The 11,548-nt window shown below is 49.8% G+C and overlaps 1 protein-coding gene across 1 annotated transcript; it reads left to right on the top strand.

The window, feature by feature from the left end:
- Positions 1–592: 592 nt before the first annotated feature.
- ACVR1B (activin A receptor type 1B) lies at positions 593–9,960 on the top strand. Its single transcript, XM_009274389.1, has 8 exons — positions 593–827; positions 2,026–2,274; positions 3,499–3,729; positions 4,118–4,285; positions 4,860–5,016; positions 5,532–5,656; positions 6,313–6,443; positions 6,640–9,960. Exons 1-8 carry the CDS (start codon positions 653–655, stop codon positions 6,763–6,765), a joined length of 1,362 nt encoding a protein of 453 aa, XP_009272664.1. The 5' UTR covers positions 593–652; the 3' UTR covers positions 6,766–9,960.
- Positions 9,961–11,548: the final 1,588 nt, after the last annotated feature.

The raw sequence follows: 11,548 nt of genomic DNA, 5'->3' as shown, positions 1-11,548 counted from the left end.
GTTACTAAATAAGTGACTGATCTAGTTGGGTGTAGCACACTTGGCTTGTGTAGTCGGTTTGAATTGGTTTTGTTTTGGCATCTGCCAACTGCTTGTTGTCTCCCACGAGCTGGGGCGGTCGTCCCTCACTAACCCGTAACGGGCAGCTCGTCTTTGGCGTAGCTGAGGAAGCCTGGACAGGCAGTTCAGGTGAAATTGAGTCTGTCAGTTTGAGTAATTGTTGTTTTCAATTTGAATTCTGACCCTAGATTGGGTTGGGAGTGGATTTTGGTAAAATCTAGTCTAGTTTGCAGGGATGACTTGGGTCATCTCTGTTAGTGGTTGCAACAGGGGCAGGAAAAGGGCTGCCTGGGCAGTCATCTTCTGGAAAGGCTCCTCTGCTTCCACGTTGTATTTTGTGCTTCAGTTGGGTTTTTGCAGGTCTGAAATACTGAGTGTGACTTGTTCTGTTCCTAAAGTCTAATTCCTGAGCCTAAGAATGGCCCGTTCCCTCTGAAATAGGAAATTTAAAGAAGAAAGTTTTCTCTTGTCTGAGCATTTGGTCTCTGGTGGGTTTTAAGGAGGTGGTCTTGTTTTGATTTCTGCAGCTTTGACATGTTTGTGCTCCGACTGCAAACAAGCAAACTCCACGTGTGAAACAGACGGCGCGTGCATGGTCTCGGTCTTCAACCTGGATGGTGTTAAACATCACGTTCGGACCTGCATTCCTGAAGCAAAATTGATTCCTGCTGGGAAACCCTTCTATTGTCTGAGTTCAGAAGATCTGCGTAATACTCACTGCTGCTACTCTGATTTTTGCAACAAAATTGACTTAATGGTTCCCAGTGGTGAGTAGAGAGCTAAATAAATTGTCTGTTTGAAGTGGGGAGGAGAGAAGCTGTCTGTTTGGGATTGGGAATAAGGAGTTCTCGACCCTGTTTTCACTTCTTCCCTTAGGTTGCTGTGTGTTTATTTCCTTGATCTGTAAAGTGGAAATAATAACAAACTACTTCAAATTAAAATGTGAAGTTGCTTGAACTCCCCTGTGGCCAACAAAATGTCACCAGATGATGAGGTTGTACTTTAGGGTAGGAGAAGCTTCCAGAGTTGGGAGTTTTTTGCAGTTTTACTGCGCTCAGTAGCTCCATATTATGAGGCTCCTCTCACCTTATCAGCCCTGCTGCTGGTTTTCTCACAGGCTCCTGAAAGCAGCAGCAGCAATGTTCACCTGCAGTTAAATATAAGTTTCTGCTGCATGATGCTCTGTGCCTGCAGTGGCCTGAGGGCACGGCTCGGATCCCTTTTCTGGCATTTTTATCAGATAGAGTGGCTTTCCTTCTTCTAGGACTGGAGATCCTTTCAGTGATGAGCCATGAGTATGGAAACCCGGCAGCAGCTTCAGAGTAAAGTGTGTGGGGTGGAGGGATCCTGAATAGGTGAAGAGGAAGCAGCCCTGCCTTTGAGGGTGTGGGAAATGTCTGCTTCTTTCTAATTCCTGGGACAGAGAGGGCATGCAGTACTTCCTCATACCTCGTTACTCTCCGTTTTGAGCTAAAGTGGGTCGTATGAAGACTGCAGTATCCATTTTCCTTGGGTGCAGTGGGGAAGTCTTATTTGTTCTGAAAAAGACAAATAATTGTTGACTTCAGGTACCAGTCTTCACTGGTTGTTACAGGGAGAAGGGGAAAGAGGGAGAAACTGGATGGTTTTTCTCTGGAAGGTAAAATGCAGGCTGTTCTAGCAAATTCAGACCAGAACAGGCTCCCGTCCTCTTTTAAATAGCAAGTGCCAATAATCCCTGATCCCATGATTGAAGCACCATCTTCTTTTGGGGGTTTTAGCTGTGGTTTGCCTGCCTGATGACTTGATCAGTCCCATGTTAACGCTGTTATTTGATGTGTCCTCTACCATCCTGGAACAGCAAGCTAAAATTCTCCAGGCTCTGAGAGGATAATTAAAACACAAGAAGAAAGTCCTTAAAGAACACTTATGAAGGAGTGATAATTTTCTAAAAGTGTCTGGTTTTCTCCTCCCTTTCCTCTCAAGGACACCTGAAAGATAACGAACCCCCGTCGAGCTGGGGTCCTGTGGAGCTAGTGGCAGTGATTGCCGGACCTGTCTTCCTTGTGTTTGTTGTCATGATCATAGTCGTCTTTGTTTTTCATCACCACCAACGAGTCTATCACAATCGTCAGCGGCTGGACGTGGAAGACCCCTCTTGTGAAATGTGCCTGTCGAAGGATAAGACCTTGCAAGATCTAGTCTACGATCTCTCCACCTCTGGCTCTGGCTCAGGTATTAAGATATGACTGGAAATGACGAATGAGAACTTGTAATTTTAATGGAGTAGTCTGTTCTGGGCTCCTGGTTGCCACAGCTTTGCACGGCTGGGAGGCTGTTGCCTCGTCAGCCTGTTCATGTTGCCCCATCATGAGTCACGTGGAGGGCGTGTTTTAAATTCTGTCATGCAGTAGGCGCTGTAACCTCGGCCCCGTGTCAGTGTTCAGTGCTTAGGTTAGGTAAGAGCAATAGTTCAACTCCTCCGTAACTGCTGATGTGTAAAAATAGATTTGCGTAGCTTTCCTCCTTTTCTGCAAGAGGATAACTCAAACGGCTACGTCTATTTCAAATTTAGCTCTGGAACTGGATTTGGGTTGGAAACAGACATTGGCTGCTAACCTGTGGGTTGTTGGCTTTCAAAGGAGGATGCAGGATGTCACCTGCATCAAAGCTGGCAGGAAAATGGGAAAGATCCCAGCAGCTGAAAATTCTGCAGTGTGCAAATACTGCATTTGCGCAGCCCATTTCATCCCAAAGAATCCTTGGGTCTTCTGAAGTGGACGATGTACAGCATTCACTTCTGTAGCACTTAAAAGAAATCATCCCCAGAATAGATAGGGAAGTCATTGTTTTATTCATGACTTTGAACTATGAAAGCAGTTAGGTTAAAAAAAGAGAATTTTGCAGCAGATGGAAACCATAGGATAATCCACAGAGGCAGAGAATATAGCAACCTGGTATTTGACCAGGGAATAAACCTTTAGCACCACATCTGCTATATATAAAATGTTTTGGGATCTCTTCTGTACGCACTCTCAGCAGGTGAGCTCTGTAGCTTACGTAAGAGGTGGCAGCTATGTTAGGACTCCTTTCTTAAGAGAAGTTCTGGTGGTTTACTGCTTTTTAGCAGAGTCCGTCTTCAACGAGTTCCACTCTTTGCATATTCAGGCTGAAGTTGCTTTGATCTGCCATAGAGCAGAAGTTCCCCAGCTGCTCTGTGCCTAATCACTGGCGGTTTGCAAGCTACTTCAAAGTGATATGCAGATGCTGCCCAAGCAGCCAAATGGCACGTCCTACGCAGGAGCTACCACCATTTGCTGGTTTGGGTCTTGCTTAGGCTGCTGGTTGTTATCAAATGTAGAGCCTTCTAGGTTTGGTGATGCTCTACTTCAGACTCTGAGGTTTCAGGAGTTTCTTTTGCTGCAACAGGCATTCATTCCTTCAATTTCTTGTCCGTAGGTTTGCCGCTTTTTGTCCAACGGACTGTGGCTCGGACAATTGTCCTTCAGGAGATCATTGGTAAAGGCCGCTTCGGGGAAGTGTGGCGTGGCAGGTGGCGTGGAGGTGACGTAGCTGTAAAAATCTTCTCTTCACGTGAGGAGCGTTCCTGGTTTAGGGAAGCAGAAATATATCAAACCGTTATGTTGCGACATGAGAACATCCTGGGATTTATTGCTGCAGATAACAAAGGTAAAAAGTGCCTCAGTCCTGAGAGCGGAGACTTCACCAGTGTGCTGTCTGCTCTTGGGAGTTGCATTTCTTCGCTAGGATTTACAATTAAATGGTTAGAGAAAACTGTCAGCATGCTTTTCAAATAGCTACGTATTTGAATGTTTCTCGCCAAAAGATGGTAAAATTATTGCTGTTGCTGAGAGGCGCGGTGGTGCATCAGCTGTAGCTTACAAAGTCATGTTTTGCCTTAAAGTTCTTTACCTTATTTGCCCCCAGGTTGGCTGTTGAGCTGCAGCCTTACCCAGCAGCTCTCCTCTGTACCAAAAAGACAGGGTGCGACATGCTCGATGGTCGTGTGCTGTCCCTGCGTTGTATCTGTCTGAGCACGGTCTCTTTCCTGCTGCAGATAATGGAACATGGACTCAGCTGTGGCTTGTCTCTGATTACCATGAGCACGGATCTCTCTTTGACTACCTTAATCGATACACAGTGACTATCGAGGGGATGATCAAGCTCGCCCTGTCTGCTGCTAGCGGGCTGGCCCATCTGCACATGGAGATTGTGGGTACTCAGGGTAAGAGCAAGTGTGAAAAGGTGCTGGGAATTCTTGAGGGGAGAATAAAGCAGAATTGACGAGGGGGACTGATGTGATGCACAGAAAACACTGGCTGAGTCGGCCCCGATTCATCTGGTCAGTATTCACCAGAAATAGACTGATTGCTTTGGCTGGCTGCAAAGTGGGTTAGCTTTGCGCTAGCTCCTGGTAGTTATATCAGCATTTCACACCCCCATCCTAAAATTGGTGCTAGTTGGGTGGGATGTTAGCGCAGGCAGCAGCAGAATTATAAACTCCTTACGTCTGCATCAACGTGTCTGATGACTGGGACGATGGAGTTTATGTCCCTCTTGAGGCCTCTGGATGCTACTGCATCAGCAGTGCCTTGGGAAGCGTAAGTGGAGCCTTTGCATACCATGGGCTGTCAGCACTGCTCTGTTCTCCAGAGCTGAAGTGTATCCAAACAGGAAAATGTGTTGCAACACTGAGAGTTTTAACTAACGCCCTGAAATCCGGTACTGCCTCTGCACCAGTTTGACTAACAGATTTCACCAGACCTTGACCCCTGCTTCTTTTTATTTTGCTCTGTTAGGAAAGCCCGGGATTGCTCACAGAGACTTGAAATCCAAGAACATCTTGGTGAAGAAGAATGGCACATGTGCCATCGCTGACCTTGGTCTGGCTGTCCGGCATGATTCGGTTACGGATACAATTGATATTGCGCCGAATCAAAGGGTCGGAACCAAACGGTAGGAGAACGGTGTTCTCGGCCAGTGGTTGAAGGCATCGGAGTGTGACTAGCAAATGCCTGAGCTGCTGGTTGAGCGCTGGTGAAATTCTCTGTCTTAAGCATTTCCAAGTGTCTCGCAGAGTGTCAGCATTGTGCCCGGATTGATGTTGAAGGGACATCAGTACCTTCGTCTCCAGGTGCTGTCAAGCTGAGAGGTGTAGGCCAGCTACGTAAACTCAGCACCAGGGAGCTCGTATAATACTTGACAACAAGCTTGGCGTTCTCCAATGCCTTTTGGGGCCTGCTGTCCGGAGCCTGATGTGCTTTTGAACGTTTTTATCCCTTTCCCAACTTGCTATTTTTGAGTTCTTTTGTTCACTCTGTTAGACCATGGGGCCCAGTTCTGTTCTGATTAAGGCTGTGCAGAGCACAGTTTTGTCTGCTGGGAAGCGCTGCGTGGGAAAACTTGCCATTTACTATCTTCTGGAGAATCCTCTCTCAAAATTAACATGCCGTTCCTTTTCTGTTCTGCAGATACATGGCCCCTGAAGTCTTGGATGAAACCATTAACATGAAGCATTTTGATTCATTTAAATGTGCCGATATCTATGCCTTGGGCTTGGTCTACTGGGAGATTGCTCGAAGGTGCAACGCAGGAGGTAATACCCTTCATGTGCTCGTGCCATTGGCTTGGCTTGCTCCTGGGTTTCCCAGCCTCGGTGTTTCTGTTGATCAGGTGTTCGCGAGGTTTGAGGGGAGCCTGGAGAACAGGGCTGCGGGAGGATATGTCCGTGTGTGTTGCTACCGAGGGAGTTAACAGAAGCGACCCGCGACTGCTGTTAAGACTGGCCCGTGTGGGGAAGTGGGGGTTAATGCTCTGATGGCTGATGTTCCTTTGGGTGGATTTTAAGGAAGTGGTGGTGCCGATTTGGTGGGTGACTTTCTTCCCCCGAATCAGTATAAATGAGTGTCTTGGCACACCCAGCTGCAGGCAGGAGTGCAGCACCGTGGTGCGTGTGACAGTCCTTCTGCCCTCGGCTCAGTCGAGATTCGATGACCCTGCCTCTGTGCTGGGAGGTGTTGATCGCAGCACGCTGACTCTCTTCCAGTTTGGGCAGCTGCGTTTTATTTCCCTGAATTTTTTTTTGTAAACTCAAATCCCAGATTCTTCATTTCTGTTCTAAATAACTGCAAAGTGTTGACGCATCTCAGCAATGAGTCATGTAGTATAAACCAGTATCAGTCTGCCTTCAGTGAGCACTGTGGTGATGATCCGTTCTCCCAGGAACTGCATTTCCCCTTCTCTGCCTTTCAGGTATCCACGAAGAGTATCAGCTTCCATACTATGACCTTGTACCCTCTGACCCTTCTATTGAAGAGATGCGGAAGGTCGTATGTGATCAGAAATTACGGCCTAATATCCCGAACTGGTGGCAAAGCTACGAGGTAAGGTCTACTTTCATCTTCACATCCCCTTCCTCCTCGGTAAGGTGAGTAAAGAGTAAGTACCGTAAGACGAGCTCCAGTTTTAGGAGGAGTGGAGGCTGTATCAGCGGCCAACCAGGCGGCAGCAGCCTGGCAGAGACCGACTTGGGGTCAGGGAAGAGGAGAGCACTGACATCTGCCGTTGTTTCTTGCCTAGGCACTACGGGTGATGGGTAAGATGATGCGAGAGTGCTGGTACGCCAACGGAGCGGCTCGACTCACCGCCCTCCGCATTAAGAAAACCCTCTCACAGCTCAGTGTCCAGGAAGATGTGAAAATCTAGGCTCTGAGCCCCAGCAGGAGGAAACTGCACAAAAGCTGCCATGCTAGAGTAGACGTGTGATGGAGGCCTACCTCGTGTTTCTGCCCAATCTACTGCTACCAACCAGGCAGCGTGACCTACAGGCTGCTAGGTGGGGTGATGGAGCCTATTGAATTGCTCTCTTCCCTGCTTGGGTATGAAACAATCAGAAACCTTTTATGATCACCTCCTGACAGCGTGAAGACTCGAGAGGGACTTAACCTGAGGGATCTCAGCCATGATCGTAACTCTTGTTTCTTTAATGGAAATCCCTGTAAAGTTCAGTGCGCGCAGTGCACCCGTTGGCAGTGTTCGAGGCCGGGGTGCTAGGTGCTGGGAGTGGGAAGGGAAAGGGAAGGTTTTCTTGCCGTGCTCTGAGGATTTTTCCAGGGACTGGCACGTTAATGCAGAAAAAGCATTTGCAAAACAAATGGTGCTCCCTTCTGAGAGGCTGAGCCTGAACAGTTTATCAGCTTCATGAAACCATTTCCCTCCTTTTTCTTAAGCTTGAAAAATTCTAAGTCGAAAACAGAACTCTGACTGGCTGTCAGTGTGCGCAATGGTGTATGCATGCGCGAGGTGCGCGTGTCCCCTGTGCCTGTTCATCTCCTTCCGTAGACGTGCAGTGTCTGCCCGTAGGGTGGCTCATCTCTGTTCGTGCTTTCTGTGCATGTGCAAATCTAGAGTGTCCTTTTTTTGAGCTGTGCGCGCTGGTGCTCTCCTTGTTGAGTAGTGAGCATTGTCTAGCTTGGACAGGCTGCTTAAAACCAGATCCTTAGCTCTCCGATGGGTGCTGTGGCCTTGCTGTCCGTACGCCGGCTGCAGGAACTTCCCATCAGGTTGCCTCACTGCCACCCCCTCCCTTTTTTAAGACAAAACAAATGAGGAACTGACTTCAGTCCTGGAATCCAGGCTTTTTGTCTTGAGCCCCTGGGGTTTGTAATTCTTGGTAGGGTGGAAAGAGAGACCTGGGGCGGGAGGAGATGCCACGGAGCTGAGATGCATGTCGGAGAGAGAGCAGGCACTGCGCCTGGCTGGAAGGAGACCAGGCCACGGGGAAATGCAGGAGACCGTTCTCGTAGGAACACGATTCCCGAGCCCACCATCCAGGCACCCTCGCAGGCGCGCTCGGCAGCGTGGGGCAGACTTCTCAGGGCCTGAGCCGCGGGGGGCCGGGTGCCTGGCTGTGCTCTGCACCTCCCGAGAGGCACTCGGCAGGATCTGACAGCGGGGTGTGGGTTTGGAAACCAACGTCCATCTTTTTAATATACATATATAAATATCTCATGATCTGGAAGTGGCTGTGTATAACTTGTGCGGTGGGGGGAACTGCATGAATTTTCTTTTGATTAAATGCCAAATCAGGGTGAAGTAGAGTTGGTTTGACTGTTGTCTGCAGCTGGGCCTAGCAAAAATGGAAGTAGCTGAGGACTGAGTCTGTTGTGCTGACTGCAGCGTTAAGGACAGTCTGGGAAGTGCCGGTTGTTTGGTGGTTAGGTCAGTATCTACGGTGTATAACTCTGAAGCCATAACTTCTAACTGGAGTGGTTTTGATTATTTTTTTTTATTATTATTATTTTATGGGAGGGTCTGGATTTTAACTTTTTTTAATATTGTTAATTCTTTATAAGAGAAGAAAAACAATCTATAATTATTACCTCTTGACCTGTTTGTTTGTAAAGAAATCACTGCAAAAAAAAAAAAGAAAAAAAAACCAAATGCACACAGCTCGATTTACACTGGAACTGTTTCTACTCAAACCTTGCGCCTGCTCTGTAAGGTGAGGTTTCATCTCTGCTCCGGCCACCGGGGTTAACTTTTTTTTTTTAAACGCTCTGTTCTTGCTGTCTGTGTATCTGTCCGTGTGTCCGTCTTCCCCCAGACTCCCTATCTTGTCTGTGACTTTGTGTAAAGTGAGGAGTGTGTTTTTTTGCATCGTGTTTGGAGCCATTTTGCATCCTCCCGTGGAGTTTAGCGGTCGGGCGGTGCAGAGCTGTCGTGGGAGGGCTGGCAGACTTCGGGCTGGTTCATGGAGCGGTATGGAGTGTACGCTTTGTGAATGTACAGCTTCCCTTCCCTTTCCGATTTGTTCTGACTCGCATCTCAGCCAGAGGTTACCGTGTGTCTCCAGTACCGTACGTCCCTTAACCAAACCCTTCTGCATTTAGAAACCGAGGTGGTGGGCTCTTCACAGATACCCTAAAGACTCTTCAGCTGCTGTAACAGGACCCTGGCGATGGCCCGTCCCGGCGGGTTGGGGAGGAGGTCTTAGCGACTGTGAAATAAACTGCCGTAGGAAAGCCCATCACGCCGGTAGGTATGTCTGCCGCGCGCTCCTCCATGAGCACTGCCGGCTCTCGTTTCTGAGTACGCGTCTCCCATCCCTGTTAACTGTGCAGGCTGCTTCTCGAGGACACTAAATCAGCTACGTAACTTGCACTGACTCACTCACCCACCCCTCCAACTGTAGCCACACATGCATCTGCCTCAGCGCTAAACCAAACAGCAGACAGCGGAGCGGTTTCAGACCGGATAAGGTTAGAAGGGGTGAGGGCAGGACAGGGTATCCCCTATAAGCAGGATTGCAGAAGAGAGCTTGTTTGTAGAGAGGTGCCATCGCGAGATGGTCAAAATGGAGGAGGATCCGAGATGGGAACGCTGACTATGTAGCATTTATACAGCACTTTTCATGCAAACATGTGCCAGGGAGGTGCAGTGCTTACTTAGCTGACTGGTAGCAAACATAGGAATCGCTCTCAAACGTGCCCGGCTCAGAGGTGGCTGCAGCAGCTGTGGAAAAAAAAATGCAACGCTACAGGCAGTTCAGGACAAGAGGCCGACGCCGCAGCAGCTCAAAACGAGGAGGGGAGACGTCAGATACTCGAGGGCAAATCGTGTTGGGGAGAGGCAGAGGTACGGAGCTTGTGCTTCTCGTCTGTGGCGCAGGGTTAATCGGTGGTACGCTGGCTTCAGAACAGATCTCTTGGTACTTATCTGCCCCTTTTATTTGTTTGGTTTTGTATATTTTATTAGAAATGGACTGTAAAATAGCCACTTAGACACTTTACCTCTTCAGTATGCAAATGTAAATACAATGTAATATAGGAAATCTTTTGTTTAATATAAAACAAGGCTGTCGATTTCTGCTGTACATTATTAAAAGTTTGTTTTATTCACGTGAGGTGTTGGAGTCTCTCGCGGTTTGCTGCGAAGGGTTAGCTGCGGCGTAGAGGGGTAGGAACTGAGCAGCGAAGACTGGCAGAGCCTGTAGTCCCCCAGCCCCCAGAGACGTGCCTGGGGGGGGGCTTGTTCACCCACAGCTAAAATAATCTCCCTGGGAATCCTGCTCAGCAAATCTTCATGTTGAATATTCCCCTTATTAGTGGAGATGCAGCTTCCATCATCCGCTGCGTGCTCAGGAGATGCCTCGATCGTAGCAGAGGTGAGACGAGGATGTGGCAGACGGGGATTTCCAACCCACACGGGGTTGAGCAGCTGAAATCGGGTCTCCCTCTCTGGGGGACGGTAACTGGAAGCAGGAGGGGGTACAGCGGGCGGCTCCCCCGAGCATCCCCCTGCGTCTCCGCACACACGGACCCGCAGCTTCAAGGAAGGATAAATTTTAGTCCAAGCTGCCCGGCATCCCTATGAAATCCCGTTTGCTGGGAGGGCAACCGGTGCTGGGCAAACGGCCCCCGCTAATTCTCCCTAATTAGAGCCTCCCATAAATGAGCAGGTTGTGAGCGGATCAAGGGGAAAATCCGCCGGGGCCTGGGGTCCCCCGTGGGCTCAGACTGATGGCGTTGGTGGGGAGGGGGAGCCGCCATCTGGGCTCGCCCCTCCTCCCTTTCCAGCTTTGTCTGCAGCCGCTGCCGCGGCCCCTGAGCAACTCTAACCCCGTCCTGGAAATGGAGGCAGCGGGTGACTTGGGAGTACGCCTTTTTTTAAAGCAAAAATTGCCTTTACTCCTCTTTCAGGAAATGTGCTGGGAAAACAGGTCCAGGATGGCTTCGGCCACGGGGCCAAGTCATTACCTGGGCTGCCCGATTTTTGGGAACAGGACGGGACGTTCTTTTTCACTCCCTGATAAAGGGTCATGGTTTGGTGCCCTGGGATGGGTGGTGGGCTCAATCCTGTCCTTTCCCAAGCACTTCCCAGCCGGAGCGGCTCAGCTCTGGGAGCAAGCTTGCCTCCTGGTAACCCCTGGACAGCCTGTGGGCGGGTGGCTTGGGTGTAACGCCAGCGGGATTGTTACAAGCTGATTTTTTTGGCAAATTTTAAATAAATATCTGGGCAAGCACCTCAATTCCAGCTGGAAAATTCCTGCTACCTCCCAGTGCGGTGCAGTGAGGGGCTGCCCGGAGCCGTGCGCCGTGTCCGCAGCAGGCACCGCGTCTGCCTCCGGGAATTGTTATGTCCTCCGCGTCCCCGTCCTCAGCACGGGCAAAGCTCTTGCAGGAACGGTTTAAATCCTCCCGTCCGCTCACGTTGGGAGCACGGCCCGGGGCTCCGGCTGCCCCCTGCCTCCAGCTTCTGCCTTGAATTAAATCCTAAATGCGGCTCTGGCGGCGGGGTGTTGTCCTGTGGGGTGAAACAGCTGTGGGTGCTTGGCTGGAGCCAGGCTCCGGGGAGCGGCGGAGCCCGGCATCGCTTCTGCGCCAGGGAAACCCCTCCGGTTTCTCCCGTTATGGTCCCCAAGATGATCTCCGGGCCGATGCAGCCCCTCCTTGGTCCCCCGCGGCACCCCGCCCTGCGCCCCCAGGCC

The sequence above is a fragment of the Aptenodytes forsteri genome, unplaced genomic scaffold, assembly GCF_000699145.1.
Source record: "Aptenodytes forsteri isolate BGI_AS27 unplaced genomic scaffold, ASM69914v1 Scaffold64, whole genome shotgun sequence".
Classification (NCBI taxonomy): domain Eukaryota; kingdom Metazoa; phylum Chordata; class Aves; order Sphenisciformes; family Spheniscidae; genus Aptenodytes; species Aptenodytes forsteri.
This window is presented reverse-complemented; position numbering and strand designations above follow the sequence as displayed.